The 22,674-nt window shown below is 44.2% G+C and overlaps 4 protein-coding genes across 7 annotated transcripts; 2 read left to right on the top strand and 2 right to left on the bottom strand.

The window, feature by feature from the left end:
- Positions 1 to 4,243: 4,243 nt before the first annotated feature.
- Positions 4,244 to 17,130, bottom strand: LOC6567631 (vacuolar protein sorting-associated protein 13B). 4 transcript variants are annotated; one of them, XM_001993869.3, is made up of 15 exons: positions 15,688 to 17,130; positions 14,270 to 15,623; positions 13,110 to 13,903; positions 12,855 to 13,053; positions 12,175 to 12,797; positions 11,649 to 12,109; positions 10,244 to 11,587; positions 10,010 to 10,166; positions 9,718 to 9,942; positions 8,621 to 9,654; positions 8,188 to 8,556; positions 7,365 to 8,126; positions 6,820 to 7,307; positions 4,820 to 6,756; positions 4,244 to 4,753 (listed from the first exon to the last, which is right to left on the bottom strand). In XM_001993869.3, the coding sequence occupies exons 1-15, from the start codon at positions 16,966 to 16,968 to the stop codon at positions 4,541 to 4,543; spliced, it is 11,241 nt and encodes a 3,746-aa protein (XP_001993905.1). In that variant the 5' UTR covers positions 16,969 to 17,130; the 3' UTR covers positions 4,244 to 4,540. The 4 variants fall into 4 exon arrangements, with proteins under 4 accessions (XP_001993905.1, XP_032596258.1, XP_032596259.1 ...); XM_032740367.2 differs by having other exon boundaries at positions 12,175 to 13,053; XM_032740368.2 differs by having other exon boundaries at positions 4,244 to 4,750; positions 12,175 to 13,053.
- Positions 17,131 to 17,387: 257 nt separating this feature from the next.
- On the top strand, positions 17,388 to 18,658 carry LOC6567632 (translation initiation factor eIF-2B subunit alpha). The gene is made up of 5 exons (XM_001993870.2): positions 17,388 to 17,491; positions 17,549 to 17,650; positions 17,708 to 18,074; positions 18,136 to 18,406; positions 18,468 to 18,658. The coding sequence occupies exons 1-5, from the start codon at positions 17,458 to 17,460 to the stop codon at positions 18,612 to 18,614; spliced, it is 921 nt and encodes a 306-aa protein (XP_001993906.1). The 5' UTR covers positions 17,388 to 17,457; the 3' UTR covers positions 18,615 to 18,658.
- LOC6567633 lies at positions 18,638 to 19,780 on the bottom strand. Its single transcript, XM_001993871.2, has 2 exons — positions 19,144 to 19,780; positions 18,638 to 19,071 (listed from the first exon to the last, which is right to left on the bottom strand). The coding sequence occupies exons 1-2, from the start codon at positions 19,288 to 19,290 to the stop codon at positions 18,802 to 18,804; spliced, it is 417 nt and encodes a 138-aa protein (XP_001993907.1). The 5' UTR covers positions 19,291 to 19,780; the 3' UTR covers positions 18,638 to 18,801.
- Positions 19,781 to 20,090: 310 nt separating this feature from the next.
- Positions 20,091 to 22,601, top strand: LOC6567634 (conserved oligomeric Golgi complex subunit 7). Its single transcript, XM_001993872.2, has 2 exons — positions 20,091 to 20,582; positions 20,653 to 22,601. The coding sequence occupies exons 1-2, from the start codon at positions 20,106 to 20,108 to the stop codon at positions 22,474 to 22,476; spliced, it is 2,301 nt and encodes a 766-aa protein (XP_001993908.1). The 5' UTR covers positions 20,091 to 20,105; the 3' UTR covers positions 22,477 to 22,601.
- Positions 22,602 to 22,674: the final 73 nt, after the last annotated feature.

Raw genomic sequence — 22,674 nt, 5'->3', positions numbered from 1 at the left:
AAACGGTCGAGATTTTTAATAAATGTTAGAAATTCTGCATTTAATAAAAATCAAAAACAAATTTTTTCCAAAAAATTGCTCTTTTCATAAAAATGAAAAGATATTTTTGGAGTTTTCAATTAGGGGCAGGCAGTTCTAATTTTAATCAAATTCTTTTCTAAATTTAGAAGTATATCTAAGAAAATTAAAAATTCTTTCTCATTTTTTAGGTCGATTTCAGTTTAATGGCGACTTTCTCAATTCGAAGTAGAATTTCTTTTTCTAAGTGTAGATGATGAAAGTAAGAAAGGACACAGATTCCTTATTCGTCGTTCCATATCCTATTACGAAAATGCATTGCAATTTGTCACTGAGTGTGTTAAATAAAATTACATAAGTCTATGTACAATTCTGATGAACTGTGTATGTAAATGAAAAGTGATGATGATATAGTCTATGTATATATCTATATGCATGCATATGGTGTTTAAAGTCATCTATCGATTTCAAGCAAAATGAAGACTTTCTACTATTATATTCATGTAACCTTGTATATAGTATATATATATATATAGATATATATATACTATTTTAAATGTACACCTACTTCATGTTTATTTATATATGAATTGAAAATTCAATTTTATGATTTAGTTTGCACAACAACTCGAGTTGTGAATGATTATCCTGTAAATATATACAATATATATATGTTTAAGTATGTGTATATCTGCGCCTATGTGAATTTTGTGAATAAAGCGTATTACTCAAAAACCCAAAGGATTTCTCGCATTAACAATGTATACAAAAGACCACAAAAAGTACACACCAACACCCACATCCACACACACACACACACTGAATGAAACAAATATACAACATCTGTGGCAACAGATTGGTGAAATCCCAAACCATCAGATTGGCGTCTAGGTGACGAGCTGGCGTTGGATGTGTGAAAGATGAAAAAAAAAATGTATGTAAATATCAAATACTTGCCTGGCGACGCCCAAATTGTTACATATCAAATTTGACACACACAAATCGCAGCTCTGGCATAAAAATCACATGTTAAAGTAGAACAAAAGGTGAAAGTAGCCGACTATGTCCTACCAACTGTCCAAAAACTGCTGAAAGTTGGCGATAGTGGGCATGGTTATGTATGTGATTTTGGGTCTTAAATAAGTTTATCAGTAATCTGGAATTCAAATTTGATTACTTTAGCCTGGCATAGTTGAAAAGTTTGCGATTATGCAAATTTCTGATCGGTTTTTGACAGTAAGTAAATAAAAACATAACTTGCAACATGCTGTGATTTAAAGTCGAAAACCATGAAACCCATAGCAGATAGAAAGATAATTTACCAAACAGGAACTAATCATTTAAAAGTATATCATAGTTTTTACATGCTGCAGTTGCATTTCTAATCTAAGTTTTTTTATGTTGGGAAAATAATAGGTGTTCCAAATTTTATGTCCTTCGCTTTGAAGTTGTTGAAAGTCAATTGATTTTATCGTTAAGTATAAATTCCCTTCGAAATTCGAGTAAAACTAGATTTTGATGTCTGAGTCAAGAATACTGATTTGCCGAGTTATTTACTACTTTTTTATGGCAAACGTTTTACGAATTGTGCTTGACACATTTTCAGACTGAGTTGGCTGTAGAAAAGACTTATTTATCGCAGTCCTCTTGTTGTTCTGCTCATGCTACAATACATTCCTGAAACTGTATCTTGTTTTTGTTGTTGCTGTATCAATATTTCATAAGTAACCATTTTGAAGAAAATTGCATTTCCCTTTATTTGCTTTATGTGCGTGTGTGTGTTTGTCAAAGGAATTGAACATGTGTGTCTAGCCTGCGTTCCAGGGAATATCACGCCATTATAAATCGCTAGAGGGCCTTTCTACTAATATTTGCAATGATGTGCACAATATCCCCAAACACTGGGATGCTGTTTATGAATTTCCACTTTACCGTAATAAGTACAAATATATATACATATATATATATATATATATATAAATATACATATGTGGGCACACATTGTATCGTTCACAAACAGAAATACGAAAGTCACACACACTTCATGGCTGTGCAAACACTTTTGTGATTCGTTATGATTTTCTAAATCCAATATTCGTTAATATAACTTGCCTGTCACAGCTGTCATATGGGTTAATTAATAATAAATTGCCAGTTGCGGTAGTTGTGTTAAAGCATCTCATTTGCCTTCAATCACACATAATGCAATGCAATTTCTGTTATTGGGCTCTAAGTGCTTTTCAGTTTGCATAGATAATTTGTGCGTTTGAGTGCAGTGCAAGTGATTTAAATTAGAAATGTTATTCATTTTTCTGAGAACCAGTACCAGACTTCCAGAAAATATAATTTCTATCGAATTTGTTAAACTATTTTGAGTCCAATCTATTTTCAATTTTCTAATGAAATTTGCACGCAATTTATGAAAATGTGTATAAATTTCCAGCAACTGAAATTAATGCTTTATTTAATTCAATTATAATATATATTTACATATATAAATATGTGTGTGTGTGTAGTACTGGTGTGTAGTGCAACATCCGTGCTATAAAAACCGTTTCCCCACTTCACTCTCCAGCCTTTGATGCACCTCATCCATTTAGCACACTCAACACAAGGCAAATAGCAAAGCAAAGGCAAATGCCTGTTTCTGACACAATTCGTTGCCTACTTTTAAGCGCACTAACTGAATACACACACACATACACACACACACACTTATGGCAAATAGGCGGATACGTAAAAGAAAGGCACAGCTTTGTTGTTAGAACCCCCAAAAAGTCGTAAAGTAAATTGCACATAATTTAAAAAGGATTTTTGTTTGATATGATTTGCTGGAGCACTTTATTCCTTTCAAGGTATATAAAGTAAATCTTATTACGTACGATAAATATTGATTATTGCATTCACACCTGAGAGGATATTTATTTTATATATATATTAAGTTTTAGTTTGAGTATGGAATTACCTATCTGATTTTAAGTGAAAGTAATATTTGATAATTCTTAATTAGGTATTCAAGTGCAGGAATACTTAAGCAAAAACGCTTAATTATTGAATTATATTTATATTTATTTATCATCTGATCTTTAATTAAGATTACTTATTTGTTCAATGAGCTAAATCCAATTGAATTAATTGAAAATCAAAAATAATGTTTTTTGTTTTTATTTGTTCTTGCAGTTTTATTGAAAATTAAATAACTAAATCAAAGTGTAGATAATTTTTACAAAACTTCGAACGCATTCTACTCATAGCCATTTATTCTTGCCTTTCTGGCTAATATAACAAAACTTTACATTCTAATTAACAACTAAATACATTTTGATACATTATACAAATACTATTTACAAATTTACTATTTAAACTTTTAAAAATAGATGGTCTTGGAATGGTTAAACAAATAATGGCCATATATATGTACATCCAAAGTCATTTTGCACGTTTCTAATGTGACCCCAAGTTGCAGACAAAGTATATATGTACAAAATACGTATATAAATATATATTCATATATGTATTGATATATGTAAGTGTGCATGTGTGCAGCGTTGTTTATCAAAGCCATCAAACCCATTAAATAGCTCAACTTTTGTTAACTTTTTAAAAGAATGATGTGCCCAAAATGTATACATATTCTGGAGATGCACACCACACACCACACAACACCTACTACCAGCACTGGTGTGTATACATGAGTTTGTGGCGCTGCGGTTTTTGGGCAAAGGTGGCAGCTATAATTGAATCCTTCGGATATGCAACGGAGACCAAAACCCTAAACCACAAAATAAATTATATTTTAAGCGAAAAAACGCAAAGCAATTTGCTGCGGTGCTGGTGTTCCAAAAGTAAATTCTCTTATTTGTTTGGCTGTTTGGCTGTTTGGCTTTACTTTGGATGCATCCAATAATAATAGTTCACGTCGCTCCTCTTCCTCTTGTCTTGTCTCTTGTGCGTCCTGTGTGCATTTCTTTCTTTCTGCTCAATGATTGTTGTTGGTATTTGTGCACCTGGTCGGCACATTGTTTGACTGGCTGGCTGGCTGGTTGGCTTGCTGCTTGTCTTAACTGAAATCAATTTCATTAAATTGAGACCAGCGGCATTGGCATGCACGTTCAGTGTTCCACAAACGACGACAAAATTGTCCTTAGTGAACGTGAGCGGAAATTCCGAAACTGGCAAAACTCATTTTGGTGACTTAATGCTCAAATGTTAAACTTAACAAAAATTAAATGGAGATAAATGCATTTTGTCTCTTTTGAAATTTAACTTTTATTGCCCGACCCAAAAGGAAGCGGGCAACTCGTCAAAATGGTAACAAAAATATGTAATTTGCATAGAATTTAGCACGTTGTCTTTGTTTTTGTTTTTTGGCATAAAAAAGTAAAGGAGTTTAAAATACTTGGCGGAATGGCGCAGATTGCACGGGGTGGGGGCACACGGACACGTTAAGGACTAAATGGAATAAATATTATATATGTATGCATCTAGTTAACAATACAATTCTGTACAGATTGTGGTTGGTTCAGTGCGTTTGGCTGATGACCTTCAAGTAGTGCATTAGATGCTCGCCAATGTTTGGCTTGATGTAGAAGATGCACTGCGTCCGCCGTCGCACGGGATCCTCAAGATCTTGTTCGTTCAGCTGCAGCAGATCACTCAGCGAATCGTTGGCCAATGCATGAGCACGAGATGCGTTCAGGAAATTAATGATGCGCTCATTGGTGTACTTCATCTGCTGTAAATAGTACAAATTATATGTATAGAATACCTATAAACTGGGACCAAACAATTTGTTACTTACGCCCTCCATATCATCGGCCTGCTCTTGCTTCAGACTCAAGTACATCTTGGAGGGATCCTCCCGATCCGCAATAACCTCCACCTTTAGCACTGGCAAAATGAATGTCAGCTCATCGCCTGGCCGCTCCATAATCACCAGCAGTGTTGAGGTGACAAAGAGCAGCGCGGGACGCATTTGTCCCTTCAGCATTAGCGTGATCTCTTGGAAGAACAGAATCTGATCGTTGCTCAACTGTTCGGGCAGGTGACGCCAGATACGATAGGAGCTGGCATGCAATGCCATATTGCGCGTTACACTCGGCACCACCTGGTGTGGCATCGTATTGAAGCCCACCGTATGGAGAACACCTTGCCCGGTGAGCGCCAACATTTCAGCAGCACCACTGATGGGCTTGGTCAGTGCACCGACAATGCCTTTGGTTAGACCCGTCAGGACACCCACTGAGCTGCGCGCTTCCAGCGTATGATGCGCCAATCCGCCAACAGCGCCCAGTAGACTAATACCCAATCCCGTCAAGCCTTGCGTTAAGCCATCCGCAAAGCCCTGTGGCCGAGCCCGGCGCCGTGCCTCCGTCAACTCAATGTGCTCCGAGTCGAGCGTGAGACGGTCCAGATTGCGAGCCACAGAACCGGCCAGTTTGGTCACCGAATTCACCGTGCCGGCCGTCACATTGCGCAGCAGCGAAGCCGATCCTTGTGTAACGCCCACCAAGAAACCCCACGGACCCCGGAACAGGCCCTGCACCGGCATCGAAACGAAGTCACGCAGTCCCGTAGTGAAGGAGCGTGCCAGACCACTGGGACTGCCCAATATTTCCAGTGAGCCCACCACCCAGCCGGCGCCAAAAATAGCTCCACTCAAATAGTGCAGACCCAGGGATTGGCCAAAGCGCAGCGGCACCGTCAGAATCTGCTGACGCTCATAGCGGGAGAAGGATAATGGCGAATGATCCAATGCAATATACAGACGTGAGGATGTGTGCACCGAGAGCAACAGACTAAGTGGCTCCACAATGAAACTGTTCAGACGCAGTGGCTCCGCAATGTACAGCGCCTGGGCAACCACTTGCTCCGGCAACAAGGTTTGACCTCCTGCCAATTGGATACGTTCGCAATCGGTTTGTGGTGTGTATACACAATTGGAGGGGGCGCACTCGACCAGTGTGTCCAGCAACTGATTGAGATACGCATCCTCGATGTAGACACGCAGTGGCTGCAGCTCACAGCGTACGGCTTGCAGCTGCAGTTCATCCTGGTAGAAGACAAACGACAGCTGGGAGATGGGCACACGCTGCGCTTGACGCTGATAGATCGCATCCAGATCGTAGACCTGCGGCGAACCCGTGTGGCGCTTGTACAATTGCTGGGCGCACAGCAACACCGGAAAATCATATTTGCCAGTGGAGTACAGTTGATTGTCGACCTGTAGATTGGGCAGTTGAAGATGCAGCTCTCTTCGCTCATCGTCATCATCGTAGGCTAACATCAGATCATCCGCATACATGTTGCACACCTCAGTCTTGAGATAATCCCGGTGTCGATCGTTCGTCTGCAGGCTGAACACGAAACTCTTGAGGAACAAACGCAACGAGATCTTCAATCCCGTCTCGCAGTCATCGCTGAAGTGAATGCAATCAGGTGCTCTGCGTACTGGCTCCACATCAGTTGGTTGCTCCACTGTTGGTGCAGCCGTACCAAATTTTTCACTCTCCTGCAGTAAATGTTGTGCGTCCTCTGGCTGCTTTAGGCGTGAGCGTAAATCCTTCACGGAGAACTCCAGCTGTTGTGCAATGTAGTAGATATTGAAGCGTATTGCTCGATGCTTATCACAGATGACCACTTTGATGTCACCATGATTGGGCACGTGTATAAACTTCTTCCACGATTTATCAGTGCGTATCGGCTTCGACCACATCAACTTGCTTTTGCTTGATTCATCTTAAAAGAATATATATTGATCATAAAAATAATAAGCAAATAGAATATAAATATTAAACAAACCATTGTAAAGCGACAGGGACAGGTTGCACATGGTGAATTCCACATCGGGAAAATTGGCATACATCTGCGGCGGTGTGTAGTAGCACTTGCTAAACGGTGCAATCAGCTGGTGCCACTCAAAGTGCTTCCCGGCAAACTCGGGCGTGGTGCAGGTCACATTGCTGTTGCCCGAGGCGCTTGTTTGGGCAACCACAAACCGGAGACTGGTATTGTTGCTGATTATAATCGCAGGCGCTGTATCCCTGAACACATTCAGATAGTAGACATTGTCCTTTTCGATCAGTGTTATCATTAGCGGTACGGATGTGGCACCATCCTGCAGACTGAAGCAGCGACGAGTGAACGGCAATGATAATGGAATCGGTATGGAAATGTCCTGATTGCCGTTAACGACAAAGCACACAAAGTAGACAAATGCTGTGTCGCTGGTGTGCTTCGACTTGCGCGCATTCAAATCGTGAAACAACTCGATGGTGGAGCCAATATTACTATTAGGATGCAAAGGTCATAATCATCCTTTATAAAATATCATTTGAGGCACTTACGTATTACGCTTTTCCGTGGCAGAGATTAGAATTCGTATATTTTTGGCAATGTCCAGCGATTTAACATCGACGCGTCCCGCGGTCTCTTTGTGATCCATGGTCAGCGGCAGGGCATACAGCATCAGATCCGTACAGTTGGCAATGACAAACTTGGAGCGCAGCTTGAATACCCGTCGTCCATCCTCCAGCTTATAGTCGAGCATCATGCGGACAACATCATCGTTGCGCACCACAACGATGTCCACAAAGGAATTAACACGCAGCAGGACATGGCGGCCACCAGATGGAGTAGGTGTTGCTGCTTGTGTCTGACTCTCCATGCAAATGGGCATCGAGTGAATCCAGCTGGAGCCAAAGGGCACATCGACAGTAAAGTGGCTATTGATCACCGGCAGCATTTCCAGGCAATTGGCTCTGATCTGGTAGCGAGCAGCTTCCTTTGCGACACAGATGCTCACATCGAACCCGGTATCGTTGATAAATGTTCCCCACGCGGCGATTTCCAGTCCCAGTGTGCACGAGAATTCGCGGGTTGCCTGCACCCGATACTGCAAGTCCAGCATGTTAAGCAGCTCGCAAGGACGTTGAATTCGCAGCTCCTCGGCATTGTTAAGCGGCCATTTGGGTTTCGGTGACTTGTCCAGCTTGTACAACGTCTGCTCAATCGTCCATTCCGCGGGCTCAAAGTGGAAGAACTTGTGCCAATCCATCGACTTCAACATGAAGGTGTATTCGCTTGTCGAAGCTGAACCAAGAGCGCATCTACAAACCAATTAAAGATTAATGCTTAAGGATTCAAGCATGTTGAGCACGGCAAACATACGGAAAATCAAATTTCACACAATGCTCAGTGGAATGGGTGGTGGGAGTGCTCAAGGCCTTGCAACCACCCTCGCCGTGAATGGCAAAGTGCTCCTCAGTGACGCTCTCCGTTGCTTGCAGTTCGCAGCTGAGCCAATTGCAGATCTCAAAGATGGGCCAAATGCTGACGAGTATCCGTTGCGGCTGAAAATTGTCCACATTGTCATTGCCATTGTCCAGGGCAATGTCCTCGCGCAGAATTCGCACCCACAAGCTGATGAACTGTTGCGGCAACTGTGTTGGCACTTTTACCAGCCAGGGCAGACTATTATTGGGCTTCAGTGGAATGTCACCGGTGCGTCCCTTGGCATGACCCGTGCCCAGCTTGAGGCTATACAATATAAGGGATTAATGAACGAATGGAATTCAAGATTAGTTTCAGCCAAAGCACAAACCGCATAGTGATGTCCGCATTGCGCACCACCGTCTGAAAGAAGGAGATGCGTCCCTTGCCAGCAAGCAAATGGGCCAGCGGATTCTCAGCTTGTTCAACGCCCTCGTTGCGAAATTCGGTTAGCAGCTCAAAGGGCACCATGCTCACCAGCTCGATCTGTCCCTTGACCAGGATATACACTTGCGTGGCGGACAACTTGCGCTGTTTGATCGTAATGCAATGCTGGCCAATGCGAAAATGACGCACAAGATCATCATCATCGAACTTGAGGGCAATGTGCACCGAATCGCTGATCTCCACTTGATTCGTTACACTATTTTCGATGAAGAACGTCAACTCCTGGCAGTGGAAATCACTACAGAAATAATATGCACGCAATTCTTGTGGCGCCAGCGAGATACGTTCATCGGTACCCGTTTGACCAAAGGTGAGAGGCGTCTGCATTCGATTGACAATCACGCATTTGGGCATCAGAGTGTGGACAATATGGCGCTCCTGCAATAGCTCCTGCCAGTGGTATTTGGCACAGAGAAGTGTGTGTATAACACAAGGACTGCAGTTGAAGCGCAATTTGTCCAACAAAATATTGGCGTGCAGCAAATGTTGCCTTTTGTTGTATCTCAAGTAGCTATGGAAACTCATCGGCTCCATGATGTCCAGCATATTGAGGTAGCCATAATCGAGGCATTTAATCCGACTGCGAAAGTCCAACTCGACGTTGTAATTAGTACGTGTATAGATTGATCCATGCAGCTGCAGATTGTCCACGTGACACGTGAGAAACGTTTGTGTGATGTCCGTAGTGCGTCTCAAATTGTATTTCTTGAGCTGCGACGGCAACACATCCGATACATCTGGTTGGTTCAAGAAATTCAACTCCATATGCTGGCAACACAGCAGCAGCTGCAATTTCGGCACCAGCGCCGAATGAAAGGTGGTATCGATGCGCATGCAGCCAACCAGCACCTTTGGATGCAATATGAAATCATTGTCCACATTTCCCTTAAAATCCTGCATGACACGATTGCTATCAATCTGTGAATTTAAATTGAATTAACAATTTCTATAAACAATAGAAAATATGCGCAGCAAGCATACCGATTGCAGTTCCTCGTCCTCATCAGTATCGAAGCAAGTACCATCCACAGAGATTAGAGACTGCATGATAACCACTCGCCAAATGGTGGCGCTTATATTACGTTCCGGTGGCGTCAATTCTTTGCTCAAAATCTCGGAGAGCTCAAAATCGCAGTAGTGCAAAAAGGTTTCATGCGTCTCACTAAAGTATTCCATGCGGCACTTGATATGTATGGGATTCTCGACCTGCACAAAATGGGAATATAGAAAAAAAAACTGATGATTGATTTTGGTGATTGCGGGATCAGCTTACCGGCATTGGCACGGGATAGATATGTATGCTGCTCATCTGGCGCGGCTGTGGATAGCGCCAGCAAATGATGCCATAGTTCTTTTTGATGATCTGCACCTGGTAAGGCATCGGCAGCATTGTGTCCGTATGCAAATAGACAAACTGAAAGGCGCCAGCACTGCAAATGCAATAAATGAAATTTAATAAATATTTGTCAGGTAAATCAAAAAATAAATAAAAAAAATAAACACCGACCGTAAATCATCCTGATAGAATTCCAGCTTCGGCTTGTGCGACGTTTTGGAGCGTACAATCGCGTCGTGGGAGGGTGTGTACTGTGCCAGCCTCTTCGGCGGCACCTCCGGCGGCTGACCCAGCATGGGGCGATGCTGCAGGAAATGCTGCCACTGCCGATTCAAATGTGTCATAATATTATAGAGGCCATCGCGTGCCCTGCGCATATGGACAATGTTCAGAATGCTGGCGTCCACGTGCAGCACATTAAGCTTAAGGGTGATGCTAGTCAGGAGCTGATCGCACCACGTCTCACTGTGTAGATCGGCAGAGAGACGCATTAGCAACGGATGCAGAAAAATCCGTTCGCCCGTCTGTACATAAATGGAGCCCAGCGTCGACTTGATGGAGGCCTTTTGCGGTCGTGCATTAAACTTGACGTGGGCAATGAAGTCGAGGCAGACGGCACTGCAGCAATATGTTTGTGGCTCATCGTAGAATTTAACGGTGACGCGATCGCACGACAGATGCAATCGATCCGCATTGAAGCAGTGCAGCTTCAATTGCCGAAGCGGGGTTGTGTACACCACGGGTCGTTCGCTGCGTTGTGGAAAGTAGGGCGTTGCTTGGAGCAACCCATAGATGTGAATGAGATCGTCGGTGAGCAACTTGACGTTGCCTTCGCACAGCCGCAGTTCCATCCATCTGCACAGTTCAACATCTACCTCGACCTGTTGGTTGCGATCCGTGTGAGCCTTGACGGTTAACAGCGGCGGTGGAATTCCGGAGCTGCCCAGAGTGCCGGGTTGCGTCTCGAAGATCGGGTCGGTGAATTGGCCACTCAACGCTTCGCTATGGCTGACAAAATCGCGCTCGGCCATCGACTTGGCCAAGTATATGCTAAAGTCGAAAACTGAAGCCTGTGTGATGGATGCACGCAGCGTTTGCGTTGCCATAAAACTGGGCTGCGATATGGTGACGAGTAGCAAGGGTTTTAGCATCATCTGCTCCTCCACCTCGAGTACATCGTAGACCCTCAGGGCAAACATGCCAGCCACAAAAGAGACGCTGCGCGGATAGCTAAGTTTATGTCGGACTAGTGCGCTATGTCCCAAAGATTGTGTTTGCGCTATGCGCACTTTGCTGGTCATATTAATGCCAGAATCGCTCTGGCAGGAGCCGAACACAGTGTCCGTGGTGCTCTTTGCACTCGAGAAAGTCTTCGGCAAGATAGTGGCACGTTTTCTAGCATAGGTTTGTGACCACTTATCATTTAAACTCTTGTGTGATTTATTGGAACGTGTGGAAGTTGACGAAACACTCTCGAACGGTGTGTCCTTTTTCGTGCAGATCTGATCCAAAGTGCTATAAAATATATATATATATATTTATTATTACAGTTTGCAGAGGGACTAAAAAAACACACCTGTTCAATCGCTGCTGGCGCTGCATAATGCAGGACATCAGTTGAATCTGATGTGTATTCAGCGTGGCGACAAAGTCCGTCACACAATTGTACTCGACACTTTCGCCACAAACGAGAAAGCGATCGTAGCGAATGGCTGGCGCATAGACAGTTATGAAATCAAAATCCTTGAATATATCCATGTACTCCAGTGCTGTGGAACGCGTCTGGCTGTTCCACTCCAGCGCCGGATTGCTATGCTTATTTGTCAAAGTCTCCTCCAAGCGATACTTTTGCGTTTGCAGCCAATTGCCCGAGGAGAGGGAAATCTGTCGTACGCTCAACTCGTACTGGCGATCCTCGACAAGGGCACCCGGCGTGCTCAGCATGTTAAGCTCAGCGGCCTTGCTGTAGATATCCTGACGTATAGGATGACGCACGAGCGGATTCTCCACACTCGGCGACAGCTTAATGCTCTCAATCTATTCGAGAATACAGATTAAATAAATATAGTGTCATTTTTCTCATGATTCGCTATTTCACTTACCCGCATCAAGAGGACGGTGCAGCATTTCTTTCCCGTCTCCACTGGCACATATATATAGATACCCTTGCTGTTCAGATGCACAATCGGCAGATCCTGCACTGTGGTTATGCCGGTCTCTTGGACTCGAGACGTGTTGGAATCCCGGCCATTAGCGGTGCGCATTATCTCAAGTAATTCGCATTGAGATATCAAAAATTCAGTGATACAATCCAGATCCAATATCATTTCAATTGGCTGCACCTCAATGAGGAGTTCAGAAATTGTACGACGTTTCTTGTCAAGATTGCGAGCACCAATTTTCGAAAACAAATCCTGCAGACTGACAGTTGTGACCACAACGCTAATCAGTGGCAAATTCGTACTATCTCCCAGCATTTTAATGTGGAAATTATCCTTGAGTTTCCACTCATTGAGGACCTTCGCCTCATAGTAGTTCAAGCTGACGTTTTCCATTTTTGTGGTGATTTTGGTAAAATCCTCATGCCTATCGACATTCAGCAACAGATCCTCAAAACTTAATAATAACTTGCGTTGCCGGTGATCACAAAAACTTTCCATTTCTATTGAGATCCGTGGAATAGTCCACTGGCAAAAGAATATCACGGATGCCTCGGGTTTTCCAACTAAACGAAATAAATTTATTATTCTCTTAATAAAAATTGAGAAACATTTTAGCTTACCAGTGTCTCTAGGAGGCGGCTCAAAGTTGGGATCCAGGTCGAGGAACTCCTTCATAATGGGATAATTCTGTGCGTTACCTGTGTAAATTTCTATCATTTGTTTTTTGGTAACTTCAGGGCACTGCTTATTGTGAGCCAAAAGACGCAACGATTTATGAATGGCAGCTATGATCGAATAGTGCTCGTGCAGAAGTTTAATCTATGAATGGAAATAGTTAGAAATATAGTAACACTCATTACAAAAGAAGCACCTACATGACGGGCAAAAATGTTTATCGCTGACATGTCCACGTGCACATTAATTGAGTATGTGTCTGGCGACTCCACGACTTCGACGGGATCTTCCTCACTAGCCGGGTTAAATTCCACTTTTCGAGACTTCGTCTGAATATTGGATTCCTCAACAAACGAATCTTGACGTTTCCGCGACGGTGCAGGCTTCTTGGCCGTCTTGGAAGAGAGGGCCAGCATGATGGTTGTACGCACCGGTTCGAGAATCATTTCAGTATTGGTCGTCCGACGATAGCACACATAAAAGTCACTGAACTCCATACACAAATTGCACAGGTCCGGCGTGTTCGACACCATTATGGTGGTGCGTATATTGCCACGTAGCACATCGTCGCCGCTGCTTGACTTGATGCGCATGCGCAGCACTCGAATCGAAGTGTATTCCACAGACAAATCTTTGCTGGTCTTGCGCAGCATCAGTTCGCACACATCGATCCGGCCCTGGGCCAGTTCGAGGAACACAACCATTGTGCTAAGTCGACGCATCAGCGGCCCCAAATCAATGCCCGTCGGCGTTGTGATTACTTCGCTTGCGGACGCCGCTTTAACTGGTTCAGCGTTCGTAGCCGGCTTCTCATCGCGCTCGGAACTCGCGTGTATTGTCTCCGCGGGTATGGAGACTTTTCGACTATTTGTGCGACTCACCCGACGCACATTCACTTCACTTTGCGTCAGCTTTGGCACTGAATTAAACGAAACCGTCGAATACGAAGCCAACCTTTCCGACTGACTAACCGTATCAAAGTCCGTTTCGATATCTGCAAACAGACCAAAAGGGGAAATTAATACGTAGATTACCAATCCAATTCCATGCATATCTGATCTGGACAATTGCCAGTTATGTTAGGTATATGGATATTGGCTGATGATAGTGATTAAAAATATATCATAATCACTATAAATATCATAGACATAAACTAAGAAAATAAATACTTTTGGTGGCAAAAGGATTCTGTAATTGTTATTCAGAAAGTAAATTTATAAAATAGATGGAATAGAAGGTTATGTCGTCTTTCTAAATGCATTTTTAGAAATGCATTTTTTAATAATAGAAAACCTTTTTAAAAATGAAAAAAATTCACCATTTCAAATTTTCTAGGGCGATTATTAAATATATTACTTACCATTCTCTATGCAGAGTTCAACGTTCTCGAAAGAACTGAGAAACTGAAGCAGATAAATATCGAGAGTTAGACGGAAAGACTCCAGCCAGAGACAGACCGCCGTCGCGGGTATCTTTTTGTGCTTCTTCTCGTATTCCTCCAGCGGGAACTGTAACTGCAACTCCAGCCATTTGTTGGCAGCACCCTTCTTTGTCGATAAGACAACGTTGCGCATATTCATCATTGTGTGATAGACATCGGCGTTCAGGTTGCGCAACGAGAACAGCACGCTGAAGTGGCTGTGATATTTGTGATAGTTGAGACGGACTTTGGTGATCATCGTTTGCAGCCGAATTACATCCGTGGTGTTGTTGGCTTGTGCCACCATCTTGGCGAGAACGCCCAACTGGGCGCCATCGTAGCACAGTATTAACGGTATGATGCTGCTCATGAGGACCAGTTCACGCTTGGAGAACTCCAGATTGACCAGTTCCGTTTGTATCTCGGCCGTTTCCAGAGCAGTCACATTGCGACGCCAGTGATCGGGCAGAAGCAGACGATTGAACTGCACCTGCATGCTGGGTATATTCAGCAGCTTAGCCTTGCCCATCTCTGGTGTGGTATTGACTGCCATCAGCGTGACATTTTTCACATTGAACTTGTAGGTATTGTAACAGGAGTCGATTATCTCACGCGGCTTATCCTGCAGATGGGCAATCAAATGCACCAAACGTTGCGGATTCGCTGGGCCACAAATGACACCCTCGGCCAAGTTAAACTTTAGCTGTAAATAGGGCAACAGGGATTGATTGACAGTGGTATTCAACCGATGCTGATTGCTTGCAGACGAACTGTCCGCACTCTGCTGACGGGGATAGAACTTGACCGTCATGTCACGTAATTCGATCTTGTAATTGCAGGTGGGCATGAAACCGATGAGGTATTCGGAATCCGCATACGTCATGTACATGTTCTTGTATTCCTGACTCTTGGTCACTGGTGTGTTGATGCCATCAATTTCGGACTCTGCATGATATCCTGGATAATCGTATGGACGCAATAAATCACTAATTACATTTTTAACCTGAAGAAACGACTGCGAAAAATGGAATGTAATGCCAGCCGATAGCACCCGATACTTGACACGCAGCCCCATATCCCTCATCTGTGCCTCCGATGACGCAGCGCTCTTACTGGGCCGGACAGCACGGCACTCGACAATGTCAAAGGCGAGCACTGGACTGCGAAAGAGCATATATTCGTCGGTGTTGCGGGCAAAATAATCATCATGATTGCTGCTGCACCACGTCCGATCCGCAAACATGTATTGCTCATCAAACAGACTCTTGTCGATAAAAGCTCGCTCGTTGAGGAACTACAAAAAAGAGGATAGAGATCAACGGATGAGTATAAGAATATGTGTAAAAGAATGCAACTACCTCCTTTGTGTTGACTAAACTGCGATCCATGGGATCATCACTGCGATAGACGCCGAGCGGTTCCATGCAAATGCTGGACAGGCCCGCCCTTACATTCGTCCAGTCGTTTTCCTTGAGCTGCGACCGCTCGTAGTAAATGCCGCCCAAACTAATACGCAAGATTGGCGTATAGCGTATCCGCTTAATGCCGCCCATAGCTTGGTCGGTTATTAGCTCCGAGTTCTTGAGCTGAAAATTCAATTCCTCCGCATAGACGCCAATATCGAAGCTATGACCAATGGGATCCTCGTCGGTTACTGCAGCTGGCGCTGATTCAAAGCTAGGCAAGAGGTTCCATGCCCACCAGAGCATTGAACTTGAAGCCTCGTTGCTAGGTGGCGAGACGGGAACATTCCCCGAATCCACTGGTTCAACCAAACTAAAGGTGTCCTCTTCCATGGCGGCGGGCTTGAGTTCCAACAGCATTTTCACCAATCTCATGGCCATGGGCAGCTGCAGCGACGACACATTGATATCCAGCGACTTGGTAAATACACCAATTCGAGTTGTGCTCGAAGTGCTGACCGTGTTCGCGTTGTATTTGAGGAGCACACGGACCTCAAGGGTGCAGCGATAGAGTACCGGCTCCTGGCACACCTCAATGCGTCCAGCCGTATTCCGCTTGTCCAGGCATATGGTCAAATCGGATACCTGTAACAGTTTGCGGATGAAAACATTGACGGGATTCGCATCAACCATGGCCTGTTGCCATTTCTCGTCGGCGGCACAGAAGTTCAGGTATTGGACATTCATGGAGACGACAATGTCATCCTCGACATACTTCAGTATGATGTTGTGGCACTGCAAATTGATGTTATTGATGATCTTGTTGACCAACCCCGAAGTGGTGGCGCCACCAGAGGCATGCTGCTGCTGCTCATCGCTGGTCACATCCGTTTTGCGTTTGCGTCGCTGTTCGTGCAGCAGGGAGGCGCGACGCTGTTTGCTCTCCTCGTTGGGCAGCTTGGCGACAAACTCAATAGTATTGATCTCAATCCGCACCGGTTCCGATGTCAACTTGGTCCACGGCACCAGAATGGATAGCTCGTGTATGTGGCCCGAGACGAGCTCAATGGGCAAATTGAGCTCCTGTTCGAGCACATCCAAACGCAGCTCGAGATTTTGAAAGGTAACAGCGCCCGCCCACAGCGATATCTGGGCATCTTCGTCGCGAAGGTTCTTCACATATTTCGCCACGTAGTTGAGCAAAATTGGTGTTAAATAGGACTCGAGTTTAAACATTGTCGCTCGCTCTCCGCCAACTGCCGACGTCGACGACTAAGCGCATTTACCAAATCTGCGCTGGACTCGCTCTATTCAATTGCTTTTTCGCCTTGTCTAATTTAATACATATTTAGTTAATTTTGAGACGATTGTATGCCGAAATAAAGGAAAATAAGATTTGTCAATGTTCTCAATTGTTTACTTTTTAGCCCCGGCACACAGTGTTGGATAGCGAGCCAAATGTTCTTCTGCAGCAACACTGCTCAAAAAACAAAACAACAATTTTAATGAATCATAAATAATAATAAATGATTTTTAATTCTTATTTAATACTTGTAGCTCATCAATTGGTTAGTCTAATGAAATGTTTTTAATAATTTTTTTTATATATGACCATCGGTCAGTCAGTTGAGACGTGTAGCGACCACGCTTAACGAAAACAGCTGTTCTAAGCAGCGAATATAATTGTTGATAACGAGGAACAACAGTTGCAATACGACTGTCAAAATGCCACAAATAACGCAGTCTGCCGCAGAATTTGGTAAGCAGCTGAAATTACTTTATAATTCCTTCATTTATAACTTGTTAACTTTTTCAGATGTGGTCAAGTACTTTCTGCAACTGCTGGAAGATGACAAGGACATGTCCTCGGGCATAGCGGCAATTAAAACGCTGCTCATGATATTGGAAAAGAAACAATGTAACGTATATATTAATATATATACATTTATATCAGTCATCTAAGTTATACTTTCAGTTGGCACCATACACATTCTGCACACCACAATGCGCGAAGCAGTGGCAGCCATGCGGAATACGGATTTGTCAATTGCTGCCATCGTTTCTGCCGGGGAGTTATTCTGTCGCTTTATAACACTGAGCTTGGATGACAAGCACATGGAGGAGTGCCGCCAAATCATGTTGAATCGTGGCAAAATCTTTCTCACCAAGTTGCTCAATTCACGACAGGTCATTTCACAGCAGGCACAACGCTTCATTAGCGATGGCTGTCGCATCCTGACACATTCGCGTTCCCGTGTCGTCCTTAAGGCGCTGATCGCAGCATCGCAGAACAAGAAAAGTTTTCACGTGTTTGTGACGCAGGGCGGTACAGGAAACTCTGGGTAGGTACACTGCAAATGGCAGTCGAAAGTATTTCATCTCATGCCTGGTGGTCCGTTTCAGTGAGGAGATGGTGCAGGAATTGCAGGCGATGGGCATTGATTGCACACTAATTTTGGACTCGGCCACGGGCTATGTGATGGAATCGGTGGATTTCGTTATGGTCGGCGCCGAGGCCGTTGTGGAGAGTGGCGGCATCATAAATCGCATCGGGTCCTATACAATGGGTTTGTGTGCGCGCGAAATGAAGAAACCGTTCTATGTGCTCTCCGAGAGCTTCAAGTTCTCTCGCCTCTACCCACTAAATCAAAGAGATCTGCCCAATGAGTACAAGGTGAGTAGCAAGGTCCAAGCTTAAGATTCGCTCTCATACTCGATTTTTAATTTAATTACAGTACTCGCGCAAGCATTTAAATGATGTGTCCAAGGTGCATCCACTGGTGGACTATACGCCGCCGGCATATATCACGCTGCTCTTCACCGATCTGGGCATATTGACACCATCGGCAGTTAGCGACGAATTAATCAAACTTTATATGTGAATGGGAATAAAAATGCAAAACGATTGACTGGCTTTGAGATCTGATTTCATATTTTTGTGATTATAATTAAACCGAAATACATATATACGTTACATACTTTACTATAGGCATGCATACATATGAACATATATATATTTATATATCTAATTTTATATATATGGTAAATATCATCTCGTGCATTACTCATTTAATTTAAATTCAAAGTGGAAGCTAGATGTCTATCGTTCACAAAATAAGCTTCAATATCATGCTCATTATCATACTCGGAGCCCAGATCATCGTAGTTATCGACGCTGTAGCGTAAGCTGTTGCTGCTGTTGCTGGTGTTGCCGCCATCTCCATTGCTGTACTCGCTGTGATCCTCGAGATCATCCGAATACTCGCTCTCCTCATCCAAATCATGACCACCGATCAGGTGTTCCTCAAAGGCCTCGGCCTCCTCCATATCGCTGGCATTCTGTGTGTGGACAAGGCAAAAGTATTCAATTAGTAATATGGCAAAGTAGGACTCAGATTTCACAGTGTTTACCACTTGACCCGTCTCTATATTAATCTCAATCTGCAGCCGAATGTCCATGACCAGGAAGGCTGTCGTCACTAGAACTGGTATGGTTAAGCGACTCTTCCACGCCAAATCAGTGAGAAACAAAAACACTTTGCCAAACGTTGAGTCCATTATACGCCACTCTATATGACTTCCTTTTCGTGTACGTCTGGTTGCTGCTTTCCTTTCGCTCTTCGTCTTGCGTCTGATCCTCGAGAGCGTCGTAGTTCACAATCTGAAGTGTTTCGCCCACTGTTACCGCCTGCACGGGAATTAGATGACGATGCAAACGGCCGCTTTCGATGGGCGAATCAAAGTCAAACAATTGCTCGAGTCTTGTGGCTGGCACACCGTCAGCGGCCAGCAGGGTTCGAATACAATCCTCTCTCTTCTCCTGCAGGGAGTCCAACAATTTGCCACCCTTTTGTAGTTTTTCCAATTTTCGCTCTACGTACGTATGTGGGGAAAGGGGGGTGAGAAAAAAAACACAAAACAAGGGAAAATAATGACACAATATGCGCCTGCTTTATAGCTTGTTTACAGTTTAAGATTTCATTTTATTTTCTTTTTATATTTCTTTAAGTTTATAATCACAACAATAATAACATGAAACGCAAAACCATCAATGCGAAATTAAGCAGTGCTGTAAGGAGTAAGAAAGATTACGACAGTTGCCAACACTGCAGGCTTAACAGCTGGTAACTACTCAAGAGAGGCTGGTGTAATTTTTGAAATCATACTTCTCTATTTATATACATATAATCTGTTATCATCGAAATAATTAGCCTATACATTTTTAATCACAACAATAATAAAATGATGTGGAAATAAGGCAGTGTTGAAAGAGTAAGAAAAATTACATGACATTTGCCAGCACTGCAACTTAACAGCTGTAACTTCTAGTTTTTCAAAACACTGTGTATTTATAAACATAATCTGTGTTAATAATGGATATTTCGGCGCTGTCAGAGTCAAGTTTCTCTGCCGCTGATTGGATCAATGCCAACTACAGGAAATATAGAGATGAAAATCATAAGAAAGACAGCAATAGCAAAAGCAGCAGCACTTCAGCCTCAGCCACATCGTTCATCCAAAGCTACGTGGCGAAGTTGCAGTTGTACGTGCAGCAGGTTAACTATGCCGTCGAGGAGTCAAGCCAGCAGGTGGTGGCCAGCATGCCACGCATTTCCAAGGAGGCGGCAACACTTCAATCCGACGTGGCAATGCTGCAGCAAAAGATGAGCGCCATGCGTCAAGAAGTGGCAGCTGTGCAGGAGGAGACGGGTGGTTGTATGGCCACGCTGGAACGCTTGAATACGCTGCAAAGTAAGCTGCAGGCTGCTAAGGAATCACTGCAGGAGTCTGATGGCTGGGGCAACCTGCTGGCGGAATTGGAAGATTGCTTCGAGCGCAACGATTTGAAGGTGACAATTCAATCTATGTGAAACACTTACATTAATCTTTAACACACATTATCATTCATCTTTAATACAGGGTGTCTGCGACAAGTTGACGGCGCTTCAGAAGTCGCTACAGGCGCAGGAACAGCTGCCCGGGCATGCCGAACGTCAGACGCAGGTTGAGGACTTCAAGAATCGGCTGGAAGCAATGGCATCGCCTAGTCTGGTGCAATGCTTTGCCGAATCAAATCTGGAGCAGGCACAGCGACATGTGCAAATCTTTGCCAGCATTCAGCGATTGCCACAGCTGCAGCAATATTATCGTGCCGTGCAGAAGAACGTGCTGCAACAGCAGTGGAAACAGGCGCTCGAGTTGCAGGTCGTCGCCGAGTCGCAACAGACGATACCACAACAACAGCATTTTCTCACGCTATTCTACGATCAACTCTTGGATCACTGTCAGCGCCAACTCAAATGGTGCGTTCAACTTTTTGTAGAGAACGACGAGGAAGCTCAATCGCAACCATTCCTTGTTATCGCTGAACTGCTGCCAGCGCTGCAGCCGACTCGAGATGCCCACATTCTGCAGCTGTTGAAGACCTCCAACGAGCGTCTGGAACTGTTAGCCCAGTATGCACAGGCCAATCAGAATTTTGTGCTTCATCTGAGCTCTACGCTGGAGCAGTCACAGATTAAATTGTCGCCCGAGTTACATCGTCAGCTGGCTGAAGCTGTCTTTGAATATTTCCATAAGTTTATTCAACAATATCCACGGCTGGAGGAAACTCAACTGTCTACCCAAGTGGATCGTTTGCTCTCCAATCAGGCAACGCCCAGCGATGCAGTGCGTCATTTGGAGGAAAGCACACGCAAGTTGTACGAGTGGCTGCAACAGGCCTGCACTCGATGCGCCTCCATTACCAACGATCTGGCTCTGTGCAAGCTGATCACTGTGCTCAACGGCATCTTCAAGCGACAGCTGGAGAACTTTAGTCGCACCCAGCGACAGCTAAGCCTCAGCTTGGGTGCAGCTGGAACCGGCACGGGTACGGCACGCAGCGAGAACTGGTCACTGCTGCAGTACACGATGTCGCAGCTGCAGTGTCTGGCCGATTTCCAATTGCAGCTGCATCACTTTGAGCAGATGCTCCATTCCCGCATGGCCATCTTGGCGAACAAGCTGCAACAACCTGTCGCTCCGAATGAGATCACCATCTACCAGACTTGTGAGCCGACGATGCACAAGCAGCTACTGGCTAACATTGGGGATTATGTGCAGAGGCGAGCGGAGGCTACGGCGGCGACTAGTGCCGATAGCCTGGGCGTCTTTCCTCAGATCTACACGACACTTAAAACCTATCTGGCCGAGACGCATGACATTACACTGAATATATTGTTGCAGCCCATCGAGGTGCATTTGGCGCACATCCGTCCACCCGTTGAGGCGTATCCATCGCCGGGCATTAATATGCCCACATTCAGTTTTGCTCCGCAGGAGAGCATCACACAGATTGGCCAGTATCTGCTTACGTTGCCACAGCATCTGGAACCTTTGCTTCTAGCGCCATCGGCACTGCTCAAGCAAGCCTTGGAACTGTGCAATATCAAGTACACCCAGGCGATTCCCTGTGCCGATGTCCTACTCTCCCTGGTAGTCGACCAATGCTGTGTGATGTTTCAGGCACAAATATTGCAAATCAAATCGTTGCCCACCTCCTCGGCCACACAGCTCAGCGTGGATATTGAGTACTTGTCGAATGTACTCGAGGAACTCGGTCTAACCATCAATTTGCAGCTATCACAGATCCTTACGCTGCTCAAAGCCGACCCGGATCAGTATCTGAACCTAAGCAGTGGCTGTGAGCCGCGACTCGTGACTGCCATTCGGCAAATGCGCAATATTATATCAACACAATAATTAAGTCAAGTAAATCACCTTAAGTGCCAGTATTTATTCCTTCTTTCATATGCATATATGCACATGTATATGTATGTATATATAGTTAATTCCATAATGAATCGAAAATAAAATATCAAACTAATACAACACATATCTAAAATTAGTTCATTTTGCCAGATCTGATAATCATGTTAAGAAATAGACACAAGAAGAACC

The sequence above is a fragment of the Drosophila grimshawi genome, unplaced genomic scaffold, assembly GCF_018153295.1.
Source record: "Drosophila grimshawi isolate 15287-2541.00 unplaced genomic scaffold, ASM1815329v1 contig_311, whole genome shotgun sequence".
In the NCBI taxonomy this organism is placed as follows: Eukaryota; Metazoa; Arthropoda; class Insecta; order Diptera; family Drosophilidae; genus Drosophila; species Drosophila grimshawi.
This window is presented reverse-complemented; position numbering and strand designations above follow the sequence as displayed.

Coding starts and splice junctions, on each gene's coding strand:
- LOC6567631 (XM_032740367.2), bottom strand. CDS start 16,968: ATGTTTAAACTCGAGTCCTATTTAACACCAATTTTGCTCAACTACGTG. Junction 11,588..11,648: donor CGCCAGCAGCGATTGAACAG/GTGTGTTTTTTT, acceptor TATATTTTATAG/CACTTTGGATCAGATCTGCA. Junction 8,557..8,620: donor AATGCGGACATCACTATGCG/GTTTGTGCTTTG, acceptor TATATTGTATAG/CCTCAAGCTGGGCACGGGTC.
- LOC6567632 (XM_001993870.2), top strand. CDS start 17,458: ATGCCACAAATAACGCAGTCTGCCGCAGAATTTG. Junction 18,075..18,135: donor GGCGGTACAGGAAACTCTGG/GTAGGTACACTG, acceptor GGTCCGTTTCAG/TGAGGAGATGGTGCAGGAAT. Junction 18,407..18,467: donor ATCTGCCCAATGAGTACAAG/GTGAGTAGCAAG, acceptor ATTTAATTACAG/TACTCGCGCAAGCATTTAAA.
- LOC6567633 (XM_001993871.2), bottom strand. CDS start 19,290: ATGGACTCAACGTTTGGCAAAGTGTTTTTGTTTCTCACTGATTTGGCG. Junction 19,072..19,143: donor ATATAGAGACGGGTCAAGTG/GTAAACACTGTG, acceptor GTCCACACACAG/AATGCCAGCGATATGGAGGA.
- LOC6567634 (XM_001993872.2), top strand. CDS start 20,106: ATGGATATTTCGGCGCTGTCAGAGTCAAGTTTCTCTGCCGCTGATTGG. Junction 20,583..20,652: donor TCGAGCGCAACGATTTGAAG/GTGACAATTCAA, acceptor TCTTTAATACAG/GGTGTCTGCGACAAGTTGAC.